General features: G+C 40.3%; 1 protein-coding gene across 1 annotated transcript; it reads right to left on the bottom strand.

The window, feature by feature from the left end:
- Window positions 1-462: 462 nt before the first annotated feature.
- Window positions 463-25,653, bottom strand: GFPT2 (glutamine-fructose-6-phosphate transaminase 2). The gene is made up of 19 exons (XM_074960356.1): window positions 25,581-25,653; window positions 16,113-16,220; window positions 15,285-15,383; window positions 14,211-14,336; window positions 12,596-12,654; window positions 11,980-12,114; window positions 10,913-10,974; window positions 8,448-8,527; window positions 7,878-7,995; window positions 7,270-7,433; window positions 6,604-6,699; window positions 6,382-6,479; window positions 5,873-5,993; window positions 5,324-5,481; window positions 5,078-5,192; window positions 4,232-4,359; window positions 3,308-3,475; window positions 2,715-2,876; window positions 463-1,327 (listed from the first exon to the last, which is right to left on the bottom strand). The coding sequence occupies exons 1-19, from the start codon at window positions 25,585-25,587 to the stop codon at window positions 1,283-1,285; spliced, it is 2,049 nt and encodes a 682-aa protein (XP_074816457.1). The 5' UTR covers window positions 25,588-25,653; the 3' UTR covers window positions 463-1,282.
- Window positions 25,654-26,525: the final 872 nt, after the last annotated feature.

The following is a 26,525-nucleotide window of genomic DNA, read 5'->3' as shown; positions in this document are numbered from 1 at the left end:
TGCAGTCTAACTAGTCAAGACACACAAAGGTGGGAGAAAGGAAAAATTATGCCCATTTTACAAACAAGGAACTGAAGCAGAGAGAGATTAGGTGACTTGTCCAATGCCACACAGAAAGCCTGTAGCATAGTTTAACCCAGATTTTGAAATCCTGTCCACTGTCTTAAGTACAAGACCATTGTCTAAAATGAAGCCTTGGACAGCACTTTACTCATTTTTCATTCTTGCAAAAATAAGTGATTGTTTTAATATTCTGATGGTACAAAGATTAAGAAAATGTATCTGCAAAGCTGGAAAAGCAGATGATATTGTACTGAAGAGTAGTTACTGTATACTCATTTCTTTCATCACCAGTTTGGAATGGGCAGGAATCAGGTAAAAAGACTACACACACACACGAGAAGAGTTTACATTCTCTATTTTCTTTAATTGCATAGGAATTTGATTGTACAATCTTTTAACAGAAGCATTGTAACCCACTTGAAAATATCCAGTTCCCTTATTTTGTTGCACAGTACATTCCATGCAGATGAAGTTGGGACTGCACATGAATCAAACTGTTGATCTGGTTTAGGTGAACTTTTAGTAGAATAAATCTGAAGTCTTAAGGAGTCTCTTTGGGAATTTTCAGCCACAGCAGAGGGGTGGGGAAAAAGAGGATTAACAGAAATATTAGGTGCAGTGGAAAGTGTCCAGAAAAGCTAGGAGAAAAAAAGAAGGGTGAGGAAGGGAAACCCTCAAAGGCCACAGATTTCCAGTTCAAAGAAAAAATTTTAGGAAGTGACTCTGTACACAAAATTAATAAATGTTACATGCCCAGAATTTACATTCTGGGCATTACCAATGCTACAGATAAGCAACATACGAAAAAAAATAATTTAAAAAGCTATACAATTGTACTTATAAATATTTAGTCTTTAAAACTAGTTAAGTAGTGCTGGCCAAAAATATTCACAGTTACTCTGACCAGAGCTGTATATATTATATATATTGCACAGTAGTAAAAAAGTTCATTCATTATACCTGTGTAAACAATTATTTTTCTCTTCTTCGGCAATTTTTAGGATTTAGAGGAACATTTGCCAGAAGCAAAAGCACTTGGGTACAAGGCACATCAAAAGCTTTTAAAACAGCATTAAAAACAAGTTAAAAACAGTACCATTAACTAGAAAGTTTTGGGGATCATTCCACTTAACATTATGTAACTATCAATTAAAAACAGGAGTAAAATTTAGAACTTTGTGGGGAAAAACAAAAAACCCACCACACTATTGTGGGTTGTTTATTCCACAGTCACAGATTTGGCCAGATTTCTTGGAAAGTCCACCTGGAACGAACAACAGATTTTCATTATATGGTAGTTAAAGCAATCTTCTACATTTGTTGAATTAATTCAATTTGTGTGAACACATGCATGCAACAATGAATTCTGCCGCCCATCTGCCCTAACACCAGAGAATTCACAAGAATATTAATTCAAAAAGTTTGAGATTTTAAATCCACAAAAAAGGTCAAAAGCTGCCTTATAATCCATCCCTCCTTGAATATATGGATTACTATGATACTGCGGTGGGAAAACTTTTTGGGCTAAGGGCCACATCTGGGTGGGGAAATTGTATGCAGGGCAAGGGGTTGGGGGGTGCAGGAGGGAGTGTGGTGTGTGCGTGCAGTGTGCAGGAACAGGCTCAGGGCAAGGGATTGGGGCAGAAGAGGGGTGCAGGGTGTATGAGGGGGGCTCAGGGCAGGAGAGCAGGAGGGGTGCAGACTGTGGGAGGGAGCTCAGGACAGGGAGCTGGGATGCAGGATGGGTGCGAAGTGAAGTGCAGGCAGGGGGCTCAGGGCAGGTGGTTGGGGGCAGGAGAGGTTTGGGCACCAACCCAGCGCCACTTACCTAAAGTGGCTCTGGGGTGGCGGTGGCGTGCACCAGGGCCAGGGCAGGCTCCCTGCCTGCCTGCGCTGGCCCCACGCTGTGCCGCTCTGCTCCGAGAAGCGGCCAGTACCACGACCCTGCACAGCCCTGGGACGGGACGCACAGGGCTTCACACACTGCCCTTGCCACGCCTCCAGGTACCTCCCCGAAGCTCCCATTGGCCATGGTTCCCTGTTCCCAGCCAATGGGAGCTGTGGGGGGCGGTGCCTGGAGACAAGGCCAATGCACTGAGCCCTCTACCCCAGGACCACAGGGACGTGGTGCTGGCCGCTTCTGAGAGCGGTGCGGGGCCTGCGGCACCACAGGGGGCAGTCCTGCAGGCCGGATCCAAACCCCTGAGGGGCCAGATCTGTCCCATAGTTTGCCCACCCCTGCTATGTAAAACACCTTGTCATATAATAAAATTTAAGACAGGCATTGGAACGGACTCTCCAAGAATGGTCACCATTCAGAGGTCCATATTCTTAGTAAATTTTATGAAAGTGTATCACACATGCTCCTTGAATAAATTTCACTTAACCTGGAAGTATTTCCTGAAAATAGAGTGCAGATTTCTGTCTAATGACAAATCATTTGCTCAATTTCACTCTAGAAAAATGGATTTTTTATACTCCAGTTAAAAGCAGCTTAAGTTAGAATTTCAGTACAAACCCCTTATCTTGACTAGCTAGAGCACAGTTATTCCCTTGTTAAAATACATTAAGTATTCCCCTCTGTAGGCTGGTTGGAGGAAGTTCACAAGCACGTTTCTCTAACTGCAGTGCCAAATATAGAAGACACTTACATCATATCCTCGAAGAACAGCCAGGTGGAATGAAAGCAGCTGTAGGGGAATAACACTCAAGACTCCTTGGAGACAGTCAACTGTGTGTGGGAGCTCAATAGTTTTGTATGCAAATTTTGAACTTTCAGTGTCTTCTCTAGAAGACAGAATAATTGGGCGACCCTATAAATAAAATGTAATAATGAAGAGTGGTGACATACAACAACTTTTTGGGGGAGTATGTTGCTGGTTTCTGAAATATCTATAGTATATTTTGAAAGCATTACTCAAACATATAGAAAGAAAAAATGTCAATGCAGGTTTATTTTATAGGAAACTAGGTGCTTGTTTACATGGTGGTATTTTTAATTTAATCTAGATTTTAACTTTAGCACCATATATAGCTTTATTATTATTCCAACTGCATTTTTACAAGTCACTCTTCACCACTGGTGTCAACTTTTAATGTTATATTATAATCAGATGGCAAATGCATCTGATTTGATGATTAGACAAAACCACCATCACATTCTGTTTCTGAAGTGTGATCAGTAGTATCAGATTTCAACATGCAGAACATCTCTCCATATGATAGTGCTCACTAGACCGCTTACCTGTCGAGCGATGACCTGTTGCAGTGCATTCTGGCACTTGGTGAAGCAGGGATCCTTCATAATTACCATGATAACAGGCATATGTTTATCTACAAGAGCCAGTGGTCCATGCTTTAATTCACCCGCCAGGATACCTTCGGAGTGCATGTACGTTATCTCCTTGATTTTCTAGAAAGCAAATGTCAGAGCATTAAGGGCAAAACAGGTAAGAACCTCAGAGGGCAAAAACAGATACAAACGTGAATGTTACCTTATTTCTATGTTTAAGCAGCTAACAGGTTAATTCTAACATGCTCTTTTCAGAAATGGATTTATTTCATCTTAAGACAAACTAATTCCCAATCTTATTTTTGGCAAAATTATCTTAATTTCAGTTCTATAAAAGTGGTGTAGTCATTTCATGAGTTATGTCTGACAGAAATCAATGGGAGTCTTTGACTGGGGCAAAAAAATAGCCAGATGGGGTAGGAGTGACTAGGTATAGTCAAAGAAATTTGCAACACAGATTGAGATGTGTTAGAAATGGCCAGAGTTACAGACAGTTCTCAGGTTTATATTTTAGAATCAGTCAAGTCTTTGGAGAATGGTGATCATTTCTGACCAGACATACTGTATCATCTGATAGTCCTAGTGAGAGAGGTTTACTGCGAAGATGGTGCAGCATAAAAGGTTCACACATTTTTTTCTCCTTAGCCATACACGTTTTTGGAATTTTTAAAAAATCGCTACACATTATATTTGCCAGTACACAGTACATTTGCAGATGGAGCAAAAAAGCAATGGGAAGGGGAGTGAAAGAATTAAAAGTTGATCGCCGAAGTAACTGGTACAGTTAATTCTAATCCAAAAATGTAATTACAGGAAAAAGAAGAAAGCTATATTATATATGTAAATAGGACCTTACGTTTTCAAAAGCATACCCACCAATGCTCCTTCCAGGCAAGTTGCATAGTTATAGCCACGACCCATAACCAAGAGCGATCTCTGTTTGTACAATTCAAGGGCCAAGTCATGTATTTTCTCATCCAAAGACAAGACTTCTTTAATCATCTCTATCAGATAATATAACAAGAGAATGTAGCATGAATGCCATTATTCCATGTTTATTAGCTTGACAGTATTTCAATCTGTTTCAATGAAGCAGTAACAGTGGACTCAATTACATGAATTTAAAACTTATTTACAAAACTACAAAGTTATGAAGGCTGGACAGAGACTACTGGATTCTAAAAGTTCCTATTTGATCTAGTTTCCACATGATCCATTTAGTATTTTTAAATATACTTTTATAATTCTCTCCGGAACCTGTTTTGTATAAGCTTGATTTATTTCAGCAATGATTTAAACAAAATAGTAAATACTCTAAATTTACTTTAAAAGGAACCTATATCCGAAAAAACATTCACTACAATTTACATTAAGAGTAAGTTATTTCTCGGTTTTCCAATTTATTTACTTGGTGTCCATTTATATGACAGCTCTGAGTATAAGTCAGCTTCACAGTTTTCAGAGTTTTACAACTATCAGTTTTCCTTATTATGCATACCTTTCATGAAGCCATAGGAAAGAGAAACATTGTAAGTTGTAATGTGATTTTAAAAAGACAGGTAGCAGGAGGAAGGATTATACAGAGACAGATGTACTACTTAAAATCAAGTTAATATCACCACTTTACTTCAAAGAATTGTATTCCAGAATGAGGGAAAATCTCAGTGCACTAATGAGCTCTAATACTTGGAATAGTAAAAAAAGTATGAACTTCAAATATACCGGGTAATGTTTGCAGCCCACTGATGATCTCCTGTCTCCTACTCTGCAAAGAAATTCTGTCTTCAGACATCATGAGGCCAAACATTACAAGAGAGATGAACTGGCTGGTGTAAGCCTACAGACAAAAAAACACAATGTTACTAGACTTGACTGCTAATGCAACCTAAATCTTAACTACCGATATATTAACATTTTGACGGGATTTCACAGAGGAAAGGTATAAAAAGCCACAGTAAATAGAGTTACCTTTGTGCTTGCCACACCTATTTCAGGGCCTGCATTGATATGTACACCACAGTCAGTCTCCCTGGATATTGAGCTTCCCACGGTGTTTGTAATGCCAACTGTTAGAGCCCGACGATCCTTACAATACCGCAAGGCCATAAGCGTATCTGCAGTTTCACCTACAGAACAAGCAGTTTGACATTTAAATTTAAACACAGAACAGCAAGAGCACTGGGAAACTTTAAATCTGTCATAGTCAAGGTTACTTCAGGCTCTAACCAATTGAATCCAGTTGTGCACAACAGAAAATGTTTGTAAACATGAGTGAAAACATTTACACTGAAGCCTCATTTCAGCATTATTCACAAGCTGTTTCTACTTTTGATTCATGCCACTGATTTGAAAAGCAAGATTTGCATCCAACAGAGAGTTCTGGTACCTTTAATTATTCTCCTCCCTTGTTTTACTTCAAATTAAGACATTCAGACAGAAATAGTTTTATTTATTGGATTTTTTATATTTTGCTACATGCCTCCATTCAGATAGGGATGAACAGTCAAGGCAACTCACCTGACTGACTTATAAAAAAGGACACATCATCCCTGAACACAGGTGTGTTTCTATCCAGGAAGTCACTAGCAAGTTCCACCATCACAGGCAGCTCTGTCAACTCTTCCAACACTTGTCGGGTCTATAGTCAGTAAGCACAAGACACTTTTTAATACTGCCATGCACATCAATACTTCATAGTTTAAGAGTGGGAGGGGGGAGACAAGGATGAGTATATTTACAAAACTTATTAAGATAAAGGTTTTATTTATTCCTGTTATAGAAGATAGGGCAGCTGTAATTACTGATCAGTTTCAATTAGTAGCATCAAGGAGCAGAAAGTTTAATTTCTGGTATGGTAGATCATAGTAAATCTGTGTTAAAACAAACGTGTTTAACACTAGGTGTTGAGGAAAGGTGAAGGAAAGCTACATATATTTTCAGACTCCCATACCAAGGGCTTAAGAAAGAAAGCTGTTCTCTAAACCAAAGTTAAGTATTCCATCTATTTTAGAGCAGGTTGAACGTACAGCTACTGCAGCATGATAGCTGGTCCCACAGCCAATAATGATCAGTCGGCGGCATCTTCTGATTTCTTTCAAGTGGTCCTTCAGACCACCCAACAGAACTGTAGTCACCCCCAACAAAAAGAAAAAAGTATACTTCAGCAAGGGATTTTATTATTAAGCCAATGTGTTAAAAGTGTTTGTTATAAGCCAACAAAACTTTAATAATTAAATATTCCAAGCTACCTGATTTGGTCTCAAAATTCACCCTGCCTCTCATGGTATTGACAACAGATTCTGGTTGTTCAAAGATTTCCTTCTGCATGAATGCACTGAAGTTACCTGTTTAGACAAACACAAAGGTTTCAGTTGTTTTTGTTATTTCAATTATGGAGTCAACTTTTAGAATGACCTGTAGAAGCATGCTGGTTTGGATAAAGCGTTAATGTAACATCTCACCAGTTGTGCCTGGATGGAGATTTAGGGATAGGGCAGGGAAGAAGAGTAGGCCATTTGCTCCATTTAACGGGATTAGTTTTCCCTAAAAGGACAATCTAATAAATGTGTTTTGGAGGAAGTTGTGAACAGAAATAGTTTTTGTAATCAAAGTTCTGATGTGTTGTGTTATAGCTTTGTCAGATCAGTCCAGGCTTATGAGTACTGAACACATTAAACACACAAAAACCTACAAAGGGCACAAATTTAATGTCATCATCTACAGGGGCAGGTAGTACCATGCACTCTCTATCCTCCCTTTGTTCATATGTCCTGGGATTGCCAGCTTCCAGGAAGGACTTTAAAGTCATTATATGATCAGATGGCAATTTTCTTGGGGTATAAATCCCCCACACTCCAATATCAGGAAGACTGTCCACCTTTGAATAGGCTATATTTGTAGATGTTCCAACTTACCTTTCATGATTTGCTGCAATTCCATCTGCAAAGTCTGGATTGCTCGAGAGGGGTCATCACTAGCTGAACGTTTTAGCCGATGGATAGAAAGTTTCCCATCAGCCACTGCTGCAATGTCATCATCTTCTAGGAAAATTACTCTGTTGGTGTGTTCAATGATAGCACTACAGAAAGACAGGCAAACAGAGAAGAGACAGATTTATATTTGGAACAGTGTTTCAGTGGGCAGCAGAAGTATGATTAAAAAACAAAGCTACCCTCCATTCCAGCTACACATACATTGCTGGTAGTTGTGGCTTAAACTTGCTGTGACTACTTGCATTAGATATATTTTACATCAGAGGCAGAAAGGCTAAAGATTGGCAAGCATCACTAGCATACAGCTCAAAAACTGGTGGTGGTCTATTAAAAACTCTTTCCTACCTATGGTTCAAGTTTTCCCATCCTTATCAAATAAGTAGACTAGTTACCAGTTGGGCTTCCCAAATCTCCATGATAAAACAGCCTACCTCCAAATCACAAAAGAGCAGCAGAGAACCAACAGATAAGGTGTCAAAAACTGACTGTCACTGCTACAGGGCAAACCAAAAAATACAAGAGCTCATTACCTTGCATCAGAAGCGAAGAAAAATTCTACTGCTTTATCTCCAATAGCATGAAGGCAGGTAGAACTATCCAGTCTTTTCATTTGGGTCTTGCATATGTTCTTCACATTCTCAATGTTGCCTAGTGATTAAATAAAATCAGACAAGTCCAACATATAGACCAATCTGAAATGCAGAACCCAACCAGTTTGACATAGGTTGTGAACTACACAACTCAAGATATCACAAAAAAGCAATGATCACCATTTCTAAGAGGAAACCTGCATTTCTTAGAAGTTTGAATTGAATATTCTGTGTAATGTAGGACCATGTATTTTGTCCAGACTACCTGGTAGCAAGGAGATACACTGCATTTAAGTAACCCCACTCTCAAATGGACATTAAACAGTAATACAAAATTGGGTATTTTCAGCTAGGAACTCATTTTGAGCATCTGTTGATTGTTTTAAAGTTAACCTCTTCTCTTCTAAAGGACTTAATGTGACTTAAAATTAATTTATGTTTAAAAGAAAATCCTGCTCTGTATTTGTTACGTATCTTGAAAAACAAACAGATAAGATAGTTATAACTTACATGTCCTATACAAGATAGGAATCTGTTCAGTGGAAAGCTTGTATTTGCTGCGAACTCCAATGAGTAGAGGACTCCCTCGCCTGTGAATGCAACGGATGAGCAAGTTAGCTAGAAAATCCTTTATACAGGGTAGGTTCACTGATTAAATAGACATCTGCAGAGTTGAAAGGCCACACCCCTTCCTATTCCATAGGGAGGCAGATGTTCCAACCCCACTCTTGTGGCATGATATATTGGGAATGATTCAACTGTAACCCAGTTTCCCCACCTACAACCACCCCTCTTATGGGAAGGCATGTTATAACCTTAGATGGTTACATCCCCAAGCTGCCAGTGCAGCAGCTATGGCTGCTGCTGGTGCAGTATCTCATGCCTAGGGCTTGCTCTGCCCTACAGGTCCTGCTCCCCACCCTCCTTCCTGCAGCTGCTGAGTGCCAAGCGCTGCTGGAAAGGGAGATTGCCCTCAGTATATCATCTAGGCTGCTCTCCTCCACAGCACATACAGAAATGTATATGAGCGAATCTTTAGAGCAGTAGTCGGATCCCTTTATACTACACACTCAAAAAGCTCTTCTTTTCTACATACAAAGTTACTGCTGTCTCATTTCAGAAGCAGAGAAGTGTAAACCCAATAATCACTGTATAACTAGGGATTTGTTTTGCCTTCTTCCTCTCAAACTCAGGACCCTAATTACTGTGCCTATGGACTTGTGTGATGATAGGAGGCAAGGCAAAATTCTATCACTTTTTTGAGCCAGATGGATCATACACCACATTAAGTCACTAGAATATGCTTTAAACCAGTCAATTTTTTTTAAACTTCAATTAAAAAAAAAGAGTCAGCATACAGATCCACAAGGTTTAAAGAGCTGTTCTCAAATTAAAAACAACGACGTCGAGTTCCTCATAATTTTAAAATTCCCCACATATTACTGCAAACACCCAGTTTCAGAGAACACTAAAATAAGGAATTCAGATAAACACTGGCATGGAAAATTCTGCTTGCCATCACAGTTATAAGATTTTGCTTGTGTGTTCCAAAACATAGAGGAGACTTTTACATTAGTTTTTTCATCTCCATGCCTATAGCAAAAAGGAATGCCACTGCTTCTGTTGGCTACATAGCTGTACTGTAAAAAGCAGTCAGACAAGTGAGGTAACAGTTGTGTAAAACATGAATTACTATCTTGTAAATTGCTTGCCTTTGCTTTTTCCTGAAAGGTGCTTTTCCACTCAGAAATAGCAGAGTTTGTAAACACTATCATGAGTTTTGTCTCTTGGACTAGAGCTAGAGATCAGTGTTTGTGTAACATTTTAGCTCAATGGCTTCTAGCCAGCTTGAATGAATATACTATTCACAGTATTTCTTCAGAATGAAGGAAGAGTGCACAAGCCCTCTCTCCTTTTTGGGTCTGTTATAAACAGTAAAGCAAGTATACCCATTAAAAGCACTTTGGATACAGAAGGTAAACGGAGCTTTTCAAATGACACTCTACAGCAGTGATGGGCAACAGGGTAATCTGATTGCGGGCCGCAAGACATTTTGCTGATATTGACTGTCCATAGGCATGGCCCCCCACAGCTCCCAGTGGCTGTGGTTCGCCGTTCCTGGCCCATGGGATCTGTGGGAAGCGGCGGACAGCACGTCCCTGCGGCCCCTTGCTTCCCGCAGCTCCCATTGGCCAGGAATGGTAAACTGCAGTCACTGGGAGCTGTGGGGGGCCATGCCTGCGGATGGTCAACATCAGCAAAATGTCTCGCAGCCAGCAATCAGATTACCCTGATGGGCCGCAGGTGGCCCACGGGCCGCAGGTGGCCCACCACTGTTCTACAGCATACCTAGGAAATTTGACACCTATAGCCCTTCCTATGTGGTGTGTCTGCCTTAGTAAGTTCCTCTCTTGATACAATATATCAATTCCCTATAAAATAACCGAGTTACATGCATCAAGAATAAGGCTGGTTTGTCAAGTTCTGATGGCTTTTCAGTTGTGTTTACAAAATGCTAATTCACGTTTTACACAATTACCACCTCAACAATCAAGGCTGCCTTTATAACACAGACTTTCAAAATGAAGCTCATGAAACAATTTAATCCTTTAGAATTCTGTAGTTTTAGAAATAGTTCAAGATCTCTAAAATCAATTATATTTAATGGTCAATTAAAGAAGTGTTCAGAGGGAATTTGAGTTGCAGTTTGCAGCCATTATCTAGCTCAGCTCAAGAACATACAGGATGTTATGTACAGATGCAGTATTTTCATCATAATATTAGTCAAGTTTCCTTATTTCATTTTTTTCTAACTCCGTTTTCAAATTGCATTTGGTTGAATGCTTATAGTTACTTAGAAAATAAAATGGCTAAATACAGAAGTGATTGTTCCCATATTTTACTGATCGAGACTTTATATTACAGACCACCACGAATGAAGAAAATGGGTTTTTAAAAAATGGATTTTTGCTAACCTGGTGGCAACAGCTTCACCTGGGTAATGGATGCTCTTGAAAACCAATGCAAAAGCACCTTCCTGGAAACCATACAAACAAAATGATTAAAAAAGGGAAAATCCCCCCAAAACGTTACATGAATGAGTCACATTCTCCACTAATCTGGGCCCCTTCTCTTCCTGAGGAGCCTCTCGGGTCTTGCTCATTAGGTTATCTGGAGTCTTTTCCTGAAGTCAGAGTGCCCCCTTGAAAGGGTCAGCCAGGAAGTAATGGAATAAATGCAAGGCAGACAAACATGCACTCTACAAACTGCCAGAAAGATTAGAAAAAGAACTCTCCCTCTCCTCCCACCCCAACCCAGACACACAAAAGACTGCCAATTCTCTTCATGAGCAACTTTAAGAGTCAATAAAAACTGACAGCCGTAGATTTTCAGTAATATTTAGAAATGTAATACAAATTTGTTATGCATTACAGGATGTACATGGGATGATTCCCAAGTTTGTAGGCCAAAGTTCAGGTCCTACTACTTCTTAGTTTCCTTACTGTCAAGTGCAAGTATGGGGCTCCAAGACACCACACTCAGAAGCAGCCTTGTATAAGAATGTTTGTTAGAGAGCTTTGAAGTTGAAAAGTACCATACTGTGCAAGAGCAAATTCCTGCCCCATGTTACCAAGACTATCTCCTGACTCTCACATACAGGGACAATATGAAATAGGCGGGGTGCAGAACTGCTCAAAAGCAAAATCTGCAGAAGTGGTAAGCAGTCTATGCAGATGGATTCACCAGTCCCCTAACTAGCTCTGTGTTTTAAACATAAAGCAGTCTAGCAAAAAGCAGCAACACGCCCCTTACTGCTTTAAAATACTGCTAACGAAGTTTGAGATTTACCAAGTTTTTCAAGCTTCCAATGTTTTAATCTAATTTCTTGCTCTATAAAAAAACACTAAAAAAAGTTTTAAAAAAGTTATTTGCAGCATCTTTTAATTAATTCTGTGGTGGATTCAATAAATTCATGAAGAATATTTGAATAGCACCATAAGCAGTCCCCCTTCACACAGAAAGATGGAATTCCCACACTTACCAGTTGTTGAATAACTCTCTCTACCAAGGCTGAAAAGCTGATATCTTCAGTCTCTCTGTTATCATACATGTATTTGACCAGCTTTGGGATGGTTTCAGTGTCAGTTTCAGATTCAAACTCATAGCCTTTGGTCTCCTGCAATGTTATATATTGAAAGCAAGGTAAGTGTTTTCTTCCTCAGACAGGAACTCAACAAGTGCCTTTAACTGGTGTGTCTCACCAGAAAGATACATATTTCAAATAGAGGATCATATTGGGCTGGTATATATTTATCACTGAACGAAGTGTAAGGATATAACAAAACAGAATAGCATTATTTTCAAAGGAATATTTAGATAAGAGACTTTAAGTAACTGTAACAGTGCAGGGTAGAACATGAGCAACAATGTGCGAAGAGGTTTGCAGACAATACCAGTCATGCCATGTAAAGGGCCAGAAATGCACTGCATTGTATCTGTTCCTGGGTGTCCTTATTAGGCAGCTGCCATTATAATACATTGTTAAATGAAATACTGCATGCACATTGTAATTCACATTATGCAGATGCCATGAGACATGTGTATGTGTTTGCTTGTATTTTCTAGTTTTATAATTATTCAAGTTGTCATAAACTTACCAGAAATTTCCTCAGGTCCTTATAGTTTGTGATGATTCCATTATGGATAACAACAAACTCTGAAGGGAAGATTCAAATTAAAAAAAGAATGTGAAACTCCACACACACAGAATTAAAGTCAGAAGCTTAAAGCCACAAAATACATTAGTTACTTCCAGAGCTTTAAGATCAAGATTTATCGCAGCACCCATAGAGTGAACTACAAAATCCTAGGAGTTTTGTTTTTTAAAATACAACCTTATAGGACTTAAGTATCAAGATAGTTATACAGCCCTCACCACCACTGTAGTATTGGAGCACTTCCCAGAATAGAAACTGTAAATCTCTTCCCCCCCCTCTTCCCAGCCAGCCAATGGGAGAAACAGCTTGATTGGTTTATAAAGGGAAGAGAAGAGTGTGATCTTTTCAAAAAGAAGTCTGTTGCCCTCTTTAAAGAGATCACACTCAATTTCGGAGATTAAATATTGCAACTAGATATTAATATTAACAGTAATCTTTATTAACTTTAGTTTATTATGGACAGTGTTTTGTTAGATATTAACAATTATGTTAAATAGAATATATGCAATTTAGCCAGATTGAGCAATGATTAAACCCCTTGTAAACCAATTAAACATTCACCACCCAAAAATCATTACATTTGTAAGAGACAACAGGCCATTTGGATACTGTAGTCTCAATCAAAGAATGTGTTAGTGCAGCTGGACACTTGAAACTTGGGTGTTTTATTGTTTGGATAGAAGTTTTCAAATAGGGTAACTCCATTTTCACTCCTGGGGGTGACTGACAGTAAGGGAAGATTTAAAAATAAACAAGTTTCTTTAAAAATAAAAACTATTATGAGCCAAATTTTCAAAAGAATTCAGTTCCCATTTAGGCACCATAATAAGTAGCAAGGTTTTTAAACAGAGATTAGTATGCTGGGGGCTGAGTACTTTTGAGCATTTGACCCATCAACACAGCTACCACCTCTTGCAAAGGTGGATTAACTATGCTAAGGGAAGATGCTCTCCCCACTCGTGTAGTAGCATCTCCACTGAAGTGCTAGGGCAATGCAGCTGTGCCTGTGGAGTGTTTTAAGTGTAGATCTGCCCTTAGAATTTCTAGCCAATCAGGATTCAGGCATAATAGACTGCTCAAACTTCATTACGAAAATTTCTAAGCATTTTACAGCCCCCAACAGGCTAAATTCATCCTCAATCTAATCCCTTCGAAATGCAATTACACCAACAATGACTTTGACGCGATAAGATGTATTTCTATATTATGTCTGAGTAGATGGCTAGTTGTACTGAAAATTTTGATACACACAAATATTTATTGGTAGAACAATTTATACCCTTAGTGATTTAATTGCACTTGTTTCTCAAGCATGACACAAATTTCACTTAAGACTATTAGATGCAGGGATGTTTTATTTGAGCAATTACTGCTTTGTAATTCAGAAAAATCCACAAAATTGTTCATTGAAATTTCTGTTTGACAAGGTAACTGAGTTCAGACTATCTGAAATTTACACACATAAATCAGTTTTACAGTAATCCACTGTATTCTGAAGTCTTTGGTGACATTTCAAATTCAAATAGGATTCCAGATTGGTACAGAGAATACCTACCATTCCTTTTATCTGATCTCTGAGGGTGACTATTCACGGCATTGGGCACTCCATGGGTTGCCCAGCGAGTGTGAGCAATTCCAAAATGTGTTTCAAAATCTGCCTTTAAGTCCATCCCATCTTGTTCTATAGAGAGGGAAATCAGTTCACTAACAGCTTTCAACTGAATCTTAAAATCACACAAACCGCAAGATTAACAGAATTTGGTCCCCCAACGTTTTTAGATTTCAGTAGATTAAAAAGCAGTTAGAAGATGGCAAAAAAACCTTAAGTATTTACTTTCATGACACTAAACTTTGGGTGGTTCAAGTTATTGTGATTAAAACCTTTATTTGCTAATGCTGAACCATTTTCAACCAATTCTAACAGTTATGCACGAAGCCAAAAGTTCACATTACTATAAGATACAATGCAGATATATTGAAATGTGACTTCTGCTTTTCACAGATGGAAGTGGAACACGGACAGAACCCGGTCATCAGCAGGAGGGATCAAACCAGGGACCTCTGGAGCTTAGTGCATGAGCCTCTAATGCCTGAGCTAAAGGTCAACTGGCTGTTAGCTAGAGCAATCAGTGTCTCTCTCTAACTCTCTCTCAGTGGTGTCAACGCCACTAGATGGAACAGAACTCCACACCCAGGAGGTGTGTGGGTTACAGAAGTGTTATATAAAACTGATGCTGTGAAGACAACCAGTTGCTTTAGTGCTAATAAGAGCTTCTGTTGTACAACAGTCCATGTTCTGCCATTCCTGCTGCAGAATGTCCATTAAGTATATGACTGCTTGCAAGAGGAAGCTCATATTTCAAGGAGCATGGTAGTCACCCAAAAATGGAGTGGATTGAGGCCTCCATCAACTTTACTTTAACAAGAAGAATGCTGCTTTACACTTGGAGCATGAAGACGGATTTACTTTGTGACAGCCAGTGTGGCTGATCACAGACCACTCACTCCAATCTAATGCCTGTTATACAATGCAGCGATCAGCAGTAATGTTTTTACACTAGTGAGGTCTAAGGTGATATCTGCATACCAGCAATATATACAAAGCAAACATAAGAATTTTTAAACTTACTGTGTAACTCCTCATCTAGTGCCTTCACTTTTCCTCTTTTCTTGATTAGTCTGATGTACCTTTCTTTATCTTCGTTATTATTTCCATCAATGGCAACACCTAGAATTCAGAAGACATATCTGTAAGTGTCAGCTACTTAAGAAATGAATTTAACTAGATGATCATGATGTTCCCCTCTAGTCTTAAAGTCTGAGTCTATAAGAAATGTCCAACCTGAGATGAGACTGACATGCACATGCAAAGGCATGGCTCTACTTCAAAATTAGCCTCCAAAGAGAAACTCTTGAAGTCTATTACTGGACTCCTGTAGATTAGGGCAATTCCTGTATCCCCAATTCAGGCAAAATTCCCACTGAAGTCAACAGTACTTTTGCCTAAGTAAGGACCCCCAGCTAGATTTTGCCTAGTGACATTAAAAAGTTGTATGTCATTTTAATAAGCCTCCTTGATTCCCCCCCCGCAACAAGACACATGCCACCCCAACCCAAAAAAAGCCCCAAACCCAACCCTATAGCGTGTAGACAGTGTTCCCTTATCCTGTTTGCTTTGATTACATGATCTACACCTCAATTATAGGTGAACACCTGATTAAATCAAGTGTTCAGCCCTTGAAGTCCTAAGGAAAGTTGAAGATGAGATTAATAGTCAAGATAAATTATTTTGATCCTCTCCTGGCAATGGTATAAAATTAGCTTGAGAGAATACTGTGCAAATCAAAATGCTGAGTTTTGATTAAAAGTATTAGCCATATTATCTTAAATTTAAAGGTAAGCGTTAGCATCATCCTGTTTACAAATGCTCACATGTACAACAAGTAAATTTAGATACCTGCAGAGTCATAGCCTCTGTATTCTAATCTCTGTAGCCCTTTTATCAGAGTCTCAAATATCTGCTTCCGAGTCTGAGGTACTCTGTAGTTCAGATAAGCAAAGATTCCTGTAAAACAAGGAGAGAGGAAGGGAGACAGAACAGAAAGCAAATATTTAGTTTGAATCCCTTCAGAAATTGATTTAAAATCCTTTATGGAATTCAAAACATTTATTTATTGGTAAGATTAAACAAACAAACCAACCAACCATGCATTTCTCAATAAAGTCTATATTTGGTACAGTCATTCCCAGTGGGCTTTAAAATGGGAAGAGAAATTTATCCAACCATTTTAAATGCTGCAAACCAAATACAGTGTTCATGTTCATTAAACAAGTGCACCAGTTCTAAGCAATGCTTAGCCTTTCATTCTCCTCACAGTCATATCCAATTAGGAGCAGCAGCGAACATCAAAAGATGAAAAGAGTCTTCCCAACACTTCATGATGATTGCAGCTGAAAGTGAGAGTATTGTGATCAACTTCATATCTATAACTAAGACATCTGAATACTAAGGTACAACAAAAGGTGACACTGGTAATCAAAGTCAGGGCCCAAAATGCTTAAATAGGATAGGTACTTTGAGTAGTTATCTATTTTTGAAAAGTTTCTACTTTATATGGTGTTCAATGGTCATTTTAGCAGGGAGAAAGAAGAGAAAACTAGGGAAGCAAATACAAAGGAAAGAAAAGACATTGAAAAGGAAGGACAAAAAAGTGAGGGGACAAAAGGACATACCCCCGAATTTCTCCTTCAACATAACTGGCTTATCACCCCTGACTCTACGAAGAGTCGTTAGTCCCATGTGTCATCCCACATGCTTCAGGGCTCTGGGTTACTACGTTGAATTCTTTCCTAGGTGTCTGGCTGGTAGGTCTTGACATGCTCAGGGTCTAACTGATCACCATATTTGGGGTCAGGAGGAAATTTTCCCGCAGGTCAGATTGGCAGACACTCTAGGGGATTTTCACCTTCAGCTGCAGCTGTGCAGTATGGGTCACTTGCTGCTTGAAACTAGAGTCAGTGATGGATTCTCTGTAACTTGAAGTCTTTAAATCACGATTGGAGAATATCAGTAACTCAGCCAGAGGTTATGGGTCTATTACAGGAGTGGGTGGGTGAAGTGCTGTGGCGAGCGATATGCAGGAAGTCAGATTAGATGATCATGATGGATCCTTCTGACCTTAAAGTCTATGAGGTCATCTTGTGCAGAGAGCAATCTGCTGTAGAAAAGAACTGAACACTCTGCTCCATAAACAGAAAGACAGAATGAGAAGAAAGTGCACAAGCTGGAATCTCTTTTCTTGAATGGGAGGGAAAGCAGAACAGGGGAATGGGACACCACTAAGACAGGAAGGAATTCTTGATGTGTCAGGTCATTTTCTGAAGGCTGGGGTGTAGCAGAGTAATAGCATAATGTCCCTAATGAGACTGAAGGATAACTGCTGATCACTTTAGGGGATGCAACTATATTCAGTTTTTGGTGTGTGTGTGTGTGGGAGGGCAGAGGGGGGTGTTTGTTTTTTTAAGGAGACCTGCAAGCAAAAGACAAAACATGTATTCTTGTGACCATTTTTTGTTCTAATGGTAGCCTGGAAGGTTTTGCTGTTAAAAAATGCCTTTAACATTATAAATTAGCTCCTGTCTAGTCCAGAAAACCATATCCAGACGAGAGAACTAGTGAAAGTGACATCACAGAGCTAAAGGAGTAAAAGTTGAGCTATTAAGAGACCGTTGAACTTGAAAGTATTGTTTTTATTAACAAATACAGAGCTGCAATGACTAATTAACATTTTGAATACAAGAAGCATTTGTTAATACCTTCAATACCTTCACTCCATCAATTAAAGAAATTAAGAACTCAACAACATAATTTACATATCCTAGTGGTCCTCCAAAAGCAAGGAAGTTGTAGTGAAGATATTATAGTTGAACATCTAGGGACAAATTCATTGTTCGTGTAAATCCAGCAATTTCAAAGAATTTCTACCACAGATATTATAATTAGCCTGATAGCTTTTTAATCTCACATAAACTATTGTGCTCATTAGACTGATCCAGAATAGCATATCCTCAGTAGAACAGTTCTGCACTACAGAATAGAAATCCCTCTGTTTAGTCTCTCTCACCAACAGAAGTTGGTCCAATAAAAGATATTACCTCACCCATCTTCTCTCTAATATCCTGGGACCAACACAGCAGCAACAGCACTGCATAGATCTGTTTAGCCTAGGCATTTCTAATATGCCCATCATATTAATATCCGGGTGGCAGTATGTGCAGAGAACATTGACACATTAGATGCTTTTTAAAAAAATGTAACTGAACACATTGCAAGTGTTATTCTTAAATGGATTTCTTGGAAGTAATGTCTACAGTTTATTACATATAAAGGCTCCTTAGACTGAGGATTTTTGGACAGCTTTTTCAGACACCCATTTCCAGTTGCTTGAGGCCATCATCCTCAAGAGCAGAATTTTTAAATACAGATTTCTTAATATCATTCCAAAACATTGTTACATGCCTCCCTTTTCAGCTCCAACCCTTCTTTCTATGCCAGATTTCACAACGTATTTAAAGACGCCTCAGGCATGTATGTTCAGTGTGGCGTCTTCGTGACTATGCAGAGCTCCAGGAAAAGCTTCCTTTGGGACTGCCTTTACAATGCTACCAGTGTGCTGTAATTGTTAAAGGCTCCTTGTTTCTAGGGAACTCTAGCTATGTTTCTACATATGTCAACTCAGAGGCTCAGAAGCCACTAGAGGCCATTACACTGAAAGTGATAGCTGCACCTGGGTTGCCAAGGAATATATTACAAATTCTTTGGGTATAGGGAAATAATTCATTCTCAAAACCAAACCTCTCCAGTATTTCTTTGTGTTTCACAATTTATTCACTCGTGTACTTTCTTCCCTGAACAGATCATCCTTTTGGCTGGATTTAAAGAGGAGTTGAGCAACATGCAATTAGAAATAACCAACATTTTAGTACAGTGTTTTCTGAAAAGCTCGCATCCACTGGAAGCTGAACCAAATTACAGGTTTGACAAATATTTTTACTTGATATAAGGGAGACTTGTGAAACTGATCCCTCTGAAAACCATTAAAAAGTGTTAGCTAGAGGCAATTTCCAACAGAACTTGTAATAAAAAAAGCTAACGCATTTTAGCTTAAGTATTATACCAAAAAAATCCAGTAAAGCCATTGAAAGTGATGGTCTCACCTCACTAGCACAATTTAAAAAAAAAAAAAAAAATGAAGTGTTGTCCTTGAATATAAATCTGGGGTACAAGATAGAATTGGATATTTTATATCCAACTGCTAATGTTCAAAGTCATTCTTTTGTCTTTTGCTAGAGTATTGTTCCTTTGACCACAATACCATGTTGTAACTGCATCACACAGAAGATGAAGCCAGTTATAAACTGTAGTAATGACTAATTATCTGGTTTGATCAAGTTACTTGTAGCTGATTGTCTATTCCAGTGCAAAATAGCTTCTGTACAAACAAAACACCAAAATACCACTCAGAAGTTTAAGAAAGAGCAGAGTTAATCCTTGCTTGAGGCCTCTCCTTAAACCCCCATCAAGAGTCTGCAGTTCTGGCTTTCCCTGGCAGACTGCATGTCATGTGTTAAAAGGATTCTGAGAATTTTCTATTGAAAAACTTCACAAGAATGCTTGTAATTGCAAGATTCCACCAAGCTGGGAGCAACCTATACTTTGAATTTGACCGAAAGTAAAGGCACTTCCCCACCTCAAGAGATTAAAGTCCACGTTCAATAGTTGGAGCGAGTGCGTTGTTGGTGCCAGAAACTTAGCTCTGAGAAAAGAAAGTGAAATTCACTTTTAGATGGACTAGAGCTTATTTTACACTTAAAATAGCCAGTCTGCTTAAAAAAGAGTCAACACTTTTTACTTTGTATCCTCATAGGATCGAAACATCACTTTTAAATGTGGCAGAGACTCTCTCTCCTGAGTGTGTCTCTTCAGCCACGTTTGCAGATGCCATAAAAACAAACTGAGTAAATTTTTTTACCTCTCAGTGGCACCTACCCATGGTCTCTCAAGACTGACAGATGCCTACTACTACTCTTCATACCTTATTTTCATGCAACAACATTGCCATTTACGTAAACACCAATTCTGGCCAAAATTTTCCAGATTAGTCACCTGAAAAGGGTACTTAGGTTTCTATGTAGATAAATTTAGGTACTTAAATTTAAGGAACCAACATTGCAAACCTTTGGCTTGTATGTGCTATCTAACCCCACCCCACACATACACAAAATCAGAGATTAGACAAGAAAGTACCACAGTGAATATTTCCAGATTTAAATCATTGGAGGAGAGAATAAACCTTAAGGGACTATTAATACTTGTTAAAAATATTAAAATATCTGCTGACTGTAGAGAGAATATTGAAAGTGTCCAGGTTTCACAGAACAGCTTCAACATGCCATGTATGTGTTAAGGGGTACGTGACAGTTAATGGGGTCATACATGTTATCCTGGGCATTTTACAGATGCCTCACATCCAGAACAAGGATTCCCTGTCTTCTTCCCCCCTCTCCCATGGCATTTTGGGACTGAAGTTCCATTATAACATTTTTTTAATTTTTACATCACTGAAGACATCTGGTCCACAAATGCTGGTGGTGGCAGAAGGCGGAGTGCAATTAAATCACATCATTCTCACTATACGTGACTGGTTACTCCCCTTGCCATTTCATACTGAGTCAGTTACCCCACCCCTAAATTAGAAGTTTTACTAAACTGCGTTAGCAGGATTAACTCCCTTATTTCCTCAATCAATAAAGCCTGCATACCTTTGGATTAAGTCATTTCCAGTCTCTCAGTTGAATGTTTCTGACATGTCTGTTTACCTAGGGTTGTCTCTCACCTAGGTTGCTTTGCTGTTTGTTTTAATTAAGGTACCTTTTAAGTTGGTTTTGATGAAAGCAACTTAAAAGTAAGTAGATGTTCGAACATCTCCTTGGACATTTTCAAAAAGAAAAAGCATTGATTTCTGATTCAGAGCATAAAAGTAAGGGAGACTCAGTAAAACTCAATTTGAGCCCAAATCTCACACCAAGAACCTTTTTAAAGTTTCAAACAAATACAGGTAAGTAGCACAATTTTCCTTGTCCCTCAATGGGCTCCTCACCTTTACCAAATTCCTCACAAATTTTGAGGGGCCGCTCTACATTAAAAAAAGTTTTAAAAAAAAAATTCCCTCTGTTGCTAAACTGCACTGCATTAGCAGCATTGAGAGCCCTAGTGTAGACAGTCTGCTATCACTTTTTAAAGCATCATAGAATCTAGTTTCAGAGTAGCAGCCATGTTAGTCTGTATCCACAAAAACTAAGGAGTACCTGTGGCAGCTTAGAGACTAACAAATTAGAGCATAAGCTTCCGTGGGCTACAGCCCACTTCATCAGATGCATAGAATGGAACATATAATAAGACAGATATACATATACACACATACAGAGGAGGTGGAAGTTGCCATACAAACTGTAAGAGGCTAATTAATTAAGATGAGCTATTATCATTAGTCTCTTACAGTTTGTATGGCAACTTCCACCTCCTCTGTATGTGTGTATATGTATAATAGCTCATCTTAATTAATTAGCCTCTTACAGTTTGTATGGCAACTTCCACCTCCTCTGTATGCGTGTATATGTTCCATTCTATGCATCCGATGAAGTGGGCTGTAGCCCACGAAAGCTTATGCAATAATAAATTTATTAGTCTCTAAGGTGCCACAAGTACTCCTGTTCTTTTTATAGAATCTAGTCACATTCAAAGCCAGCCTAATCAACAGTCTCTGCTGGATTGGCTATCATCTTAAAGGCCTTGCTTTCAGTAGGAAAGCAAAGGTTTGTTGTAGCATAGACATGGCCTTGGCTAATTCAATGGCTACAACAGCACAGTAGCTCTGTGGAGTTGACACTTCTTACATTGATGGAAGAGGTTTTTCTGTTGATGTAGTTATCCACCTCTCCGAGAAGCGGCTTAGGCCGATGGCAGAACTCTACTGAGTCATGTGAAAACTACTACAAACTGCCTTATCACTAGGATTTTAACTAGGGCTGTCGATTAATTGCAGTTTACTCACACGATTTAACTAAAAAAAAATTAATTGCAATTAATCACACTGTTAAACAATAGAATACCTATTGAAATTTATTAAATATTTTGGATTTTTTTTCCTACATTTTCAAATATATTTGTATTAAAACACAGAATACAAAGTGTACACTGCTCACTTTATATTATTTTTATTACAAATATTTGCACTGTAAAAATGATAAACGCAATAGTATTTTTAATTCACCTCTTACAAGTACTGTAGTGCAATCTCTTCATCATGAAAGAGAAACTTAAAAAAACAAAATCTACATTTTTGTTTGAGTTCAGTTATGTAACACAACAACGTAAAACTTCCAAGCCTACTAGTCCACTCAGTCCTACTTCTTGTTTAGTCAATCGCTAAGACAAACAAGTTTCAGAATAGCAGCTGTGTTAGTCTGTATCCACAAAAAGAAAAGGAGTACTTGTGGCACCTTAGAGACTAACCAATTTATTTGAGCATAAGCTTTCGTGAGCTACAGCTCACTTCATCGGATTGTTTACATTTATGGGAGATTCTGCTGCCTTCTTCTTATTTACCATGTCACCTGAAACTGAGAAAAGGTGTTCACATGGCACTTTTGTAGGCAGCATTGCAAGGTAGTTACATGCCAGATATGCTAAACATTCATATGCCCCTTCATGCTTTGGCCAGCATTCTAGAGGACATGCTTCCATGCTGATGTTGCCCGCTAAAAAAATAATGTGGTAATTAAATTTGTGACTGAACTCCTTGGGGGAGAACTGTATGTCTCATGTTCTGTTTTACCTGCATTTCATGTTATAGCAGTCTCAGATGATGAGCCAGCACATGTTCGTTTTAAGAACACTTTCACAGATTTGACAAAATGCAAAGAAGGTACCAATGTGAGATTTTTAAGGATAGCTACAGCACTTGACCCAAAGTTTAAGAATCTGAAGTGCCTTCCAAAAGAGGCATGAGCTGCGGAGCATGCTTTCTGAATTCTTAACAGAGCAACACTCCGATGTGGAAACTATAGAACCCAAACCACCAAAAAAGAAAAATCAGCCTCCTGCTGGTGGCAACTGACTCAGATAACAAAAATCAACATGCGTCGGTCCACACTGCTATGGGCTGTTATCGAGCAGAACCCATCATCAGCATGGACGCATATCCTCTAGAACGGTGGTTGAAGCATGGAGGGACATGTGAATCTTTACCACATCTGGCTCAAATATCTTGCAATACCTGCTACAACAGTGCCATGCGAACGCCTGTTCTCACTTTCAGGTGATATTGTAAACAAGAAGCAGGCAGCATTATCTCCTGCAAATTGTAACCAAATTTGTTTGTCTGAGCGATTGGCTGAAGTAGAACGAGTGGACTCTTAGGCTCTAAAGTTTTACATTGTTTTGTTTTTGAATGCAGGTTGTTTGGTTTTTTTACATAATTCTACATTTCTAAATTCAACTTTCATGATAAAGAGATTGCACTACAGTACTTGTATTAGGTGAATTGAAAAATACTTTTGTTTTTTACAGTGCAAATATTTGTAATCAAAAATAAATAAAGTGAGCACTGTACACTTTGTATTTTGTCTTGTATTTGAAATCAATATATTTGAAAATTTAGATATCAAAAATATTTAAATAATGGTATTCTATTATTGTTTAACAGCACAATTAATCGCGATTAATTTTTTTTAATCGCTTGACAGCCCTAATTTTAACTCAAGTTAAGAACACACTTTTTCCCCTAGGGAAGACACAGCCAAGTGTCAAGAGGAGACATTTGGACCTAGAGCAGTGGTTTTCACCTTTTCATTTGCAGACCCCTAAAAAATTTCAAATGGAGGTGAAGACCCCTTTGTAAATCTTAGACATGGTCTGCAGACCCCCAGAGTTAGCAGGCCAAAGGCTGAAAAAACCACTGATCTAGAGCAAAGATTAATAGTGGAGCCACCCAGTAACCCAAAAACAGAGAACCACTGAAGTGTACCACCTGAAGCCTGTTGTGATGAAAGATGTTTGGGGGCAAGCCAGCAAGATGGAGTTTGGGGGAGGACAAACAAACAGAAAGATAAGACTGGCTCCAAAAGGGAGTTAAAGATGGGAAGCATTACCTATGACACGCACAAATGGTTAAAAGCCAGTTACACCCTCCCAGATCTATGGTTTACCATCCCCACAAAACAGAGGCATCAAGAGCAGAATTCTAAAAAATAAAGCAGCCCAGGGAGAACAGTTGTGGATCAAGCCTGGATTTTCTGTATTTTTAAATAATTAGAACTCCTGGTAACACTGCAGCAGGGGTTCTGGCTAATTTTAATGCTATTAAAAATAAAAAAAGACAGGGTGGGTGAGGAAATATCTTTTCTCAGACCAGCTTCTGGCAGTGAAAGAGACAAGCTGTTGAGCTCTACAGGGTTCTTCTTTGGGTCTATAAATAAATAGATTGGTTAGCCTCTAAGGTGCCACAAGTGCTCCTTTTCTTTTTGCGAATACAGACTAACACGGCTGCTGCTCTGAAACCTGTTCTTTGGGTCTGTGGACCGCCAAAGCTTGTCTCGTCCACTAACAGGAGCTGGTCCAATAACAGATATTCCCTCACGCACCTGGTCTGCTGGACCAACGCAACAACCCTGCAAATTAACAATAGTCACTCCTGTCCCAGCAGTTGCTTGCTCCCCTGCTGTCTCCCAGGAGAAGATGCAATTAGCCCCCCACACACACATAGTTTGTAATAGGATTACAGATAGGCTTTGTTCTCACTCCCATTTGGGGTGGCCACCAAGGACCTTGTAGCCGGCTCCCCATCCCCCGTCTCCGGATGGGGGGGGGGAACATTCACCTAGCTTGCCCCCGCACCGTAGCATTCTCCATGAAAGCAGCAAGCTTTGGGGGCCGAGGGGCGAACACATGGGAGTGCTGCCACCTCTGGCCCCAGCTCAGCTGGAGGGAGAAGGGGCGGTGCCAGGCTGGGTGCGAACGGGGAGGTGCCGAGGGCAGAGAAAAGCATCCGCTAGTCTCCTTGCTGGGGTGCGGGCTGGAAAGGAGGTGCCCCCTTGGCCCCCCGGTTCAGGGGCTTTCCGCCTTCTGGGGGCCTTGAGGCCAGGGGGTGGGGGGCTCCCGTGAACGTCGGGGCGCCTGGCAGGATTGAAGGAGACGTCCCCCCCCCGTGTTTTCCGGCTTCGGAAGAAAGGCGGGGGGCCGGCTCCCTGCAAAGGGGGCGAGGACTCCCTCGGGGCTCGGCTCCGCTTGGGGGGGCGGGGGGGTCCCACGCCAGGGGAGGGGAGGGGAGGGAGAAGCCGGGAGCCAGGCGAGCCCGTCACTCACCGCACATGGTCCCAGCGCACCGTAACCCTTGTCCCGGGGAGGCGAGTCCGGCCGGAGCCGCGGCCCCCGCTCTTATAGCGCCGCCGGGCGGGCTCCCTCCCTGCTCATTGGCTGCGGGCAGGGCGGGGGGCTGGTCCCGGGGACAGCGCAGGCTGCGGACGCGGGACTGTCGGGCGGGGCCGGGGGCGGGGGGTCGTGCCAGGGGTACGGCGGAGCTCGCACGGCCCCTGCCCGGGCTGTGCCCACCCGGGATCCCCCCCTGCGAGCAGCGGGCGCGGTGGGGACTCGCTCGGGGTCTGGAGACAGGGGAACGGGCGCCCGCTGCCCCCTGGTCCTCTTCCAAGCCCGCCGCCCGCCCGGCTGGTGGCGGAGTCTTTGCGGAAAGGGGGTGGGAGAGAGGGACTCCTGGGCCGCTCAGGGGTTACTAAAAGCAGGACAAAGCCCTGTCTTGTCTAGAGCCCACAGGGACAGGACCTGGTCCCGGAGGCACTCCCGGCTTTGAGAGATGGGCAGGCTGCATGAGACCTACGTTCACAGACCAACCCCCACCTCCCCCCGAAGCCCCTGGGGGGTGGGGGTGTGTTTTATTAAAATGGGTGCATTGTAGTAAAGGAGGACACTGCCTAGCTGAGGACAAAATTTAGGTTTGGGAAACCATTTTAAACTGTCATGAAATTAAAAGAAAGAAAAGAAAACCCGGTTATGGAGCACATAGCAGCCTTGAGCTGATCCATGAGAAGAATCAGGAAGTAAAACCGTCTATTTTCATTGTCCACGTTCAGAGAAATGCAGTAAGTAAATATGTGATACTTGGAGAAAATAAAGACATGCTTTTTTTTCTGTGGCAGAATGGTCCAGTGAATAGTCAATCAGACAACCTGGGTTTAAATCCTACCTGCCACTGACCTGCTGCATGGCCTTGGGCAACTTCACCTCCCTGTGCCT

The sequence above is a fragment of the Natator depressus genome, chromosome 8 (genome assembly GCF_965152275.1).
Source record: "Natator depressus isolate rNatDep1 chromosome 8, rNatDep2.hap1, whole genome shotgun sequence".
In the NCBI taxonomy this organism is placed as follows: domain Eukaryota; kingdom Metazoa; phylum Chordata; order Testudines; family Cheloniidae; genus Natator; species Natator depressus.
Note: the sequence above shows the minus strand (reverse complement) of the source record. Positions and strands in the feature narration are given on the sequence as shown.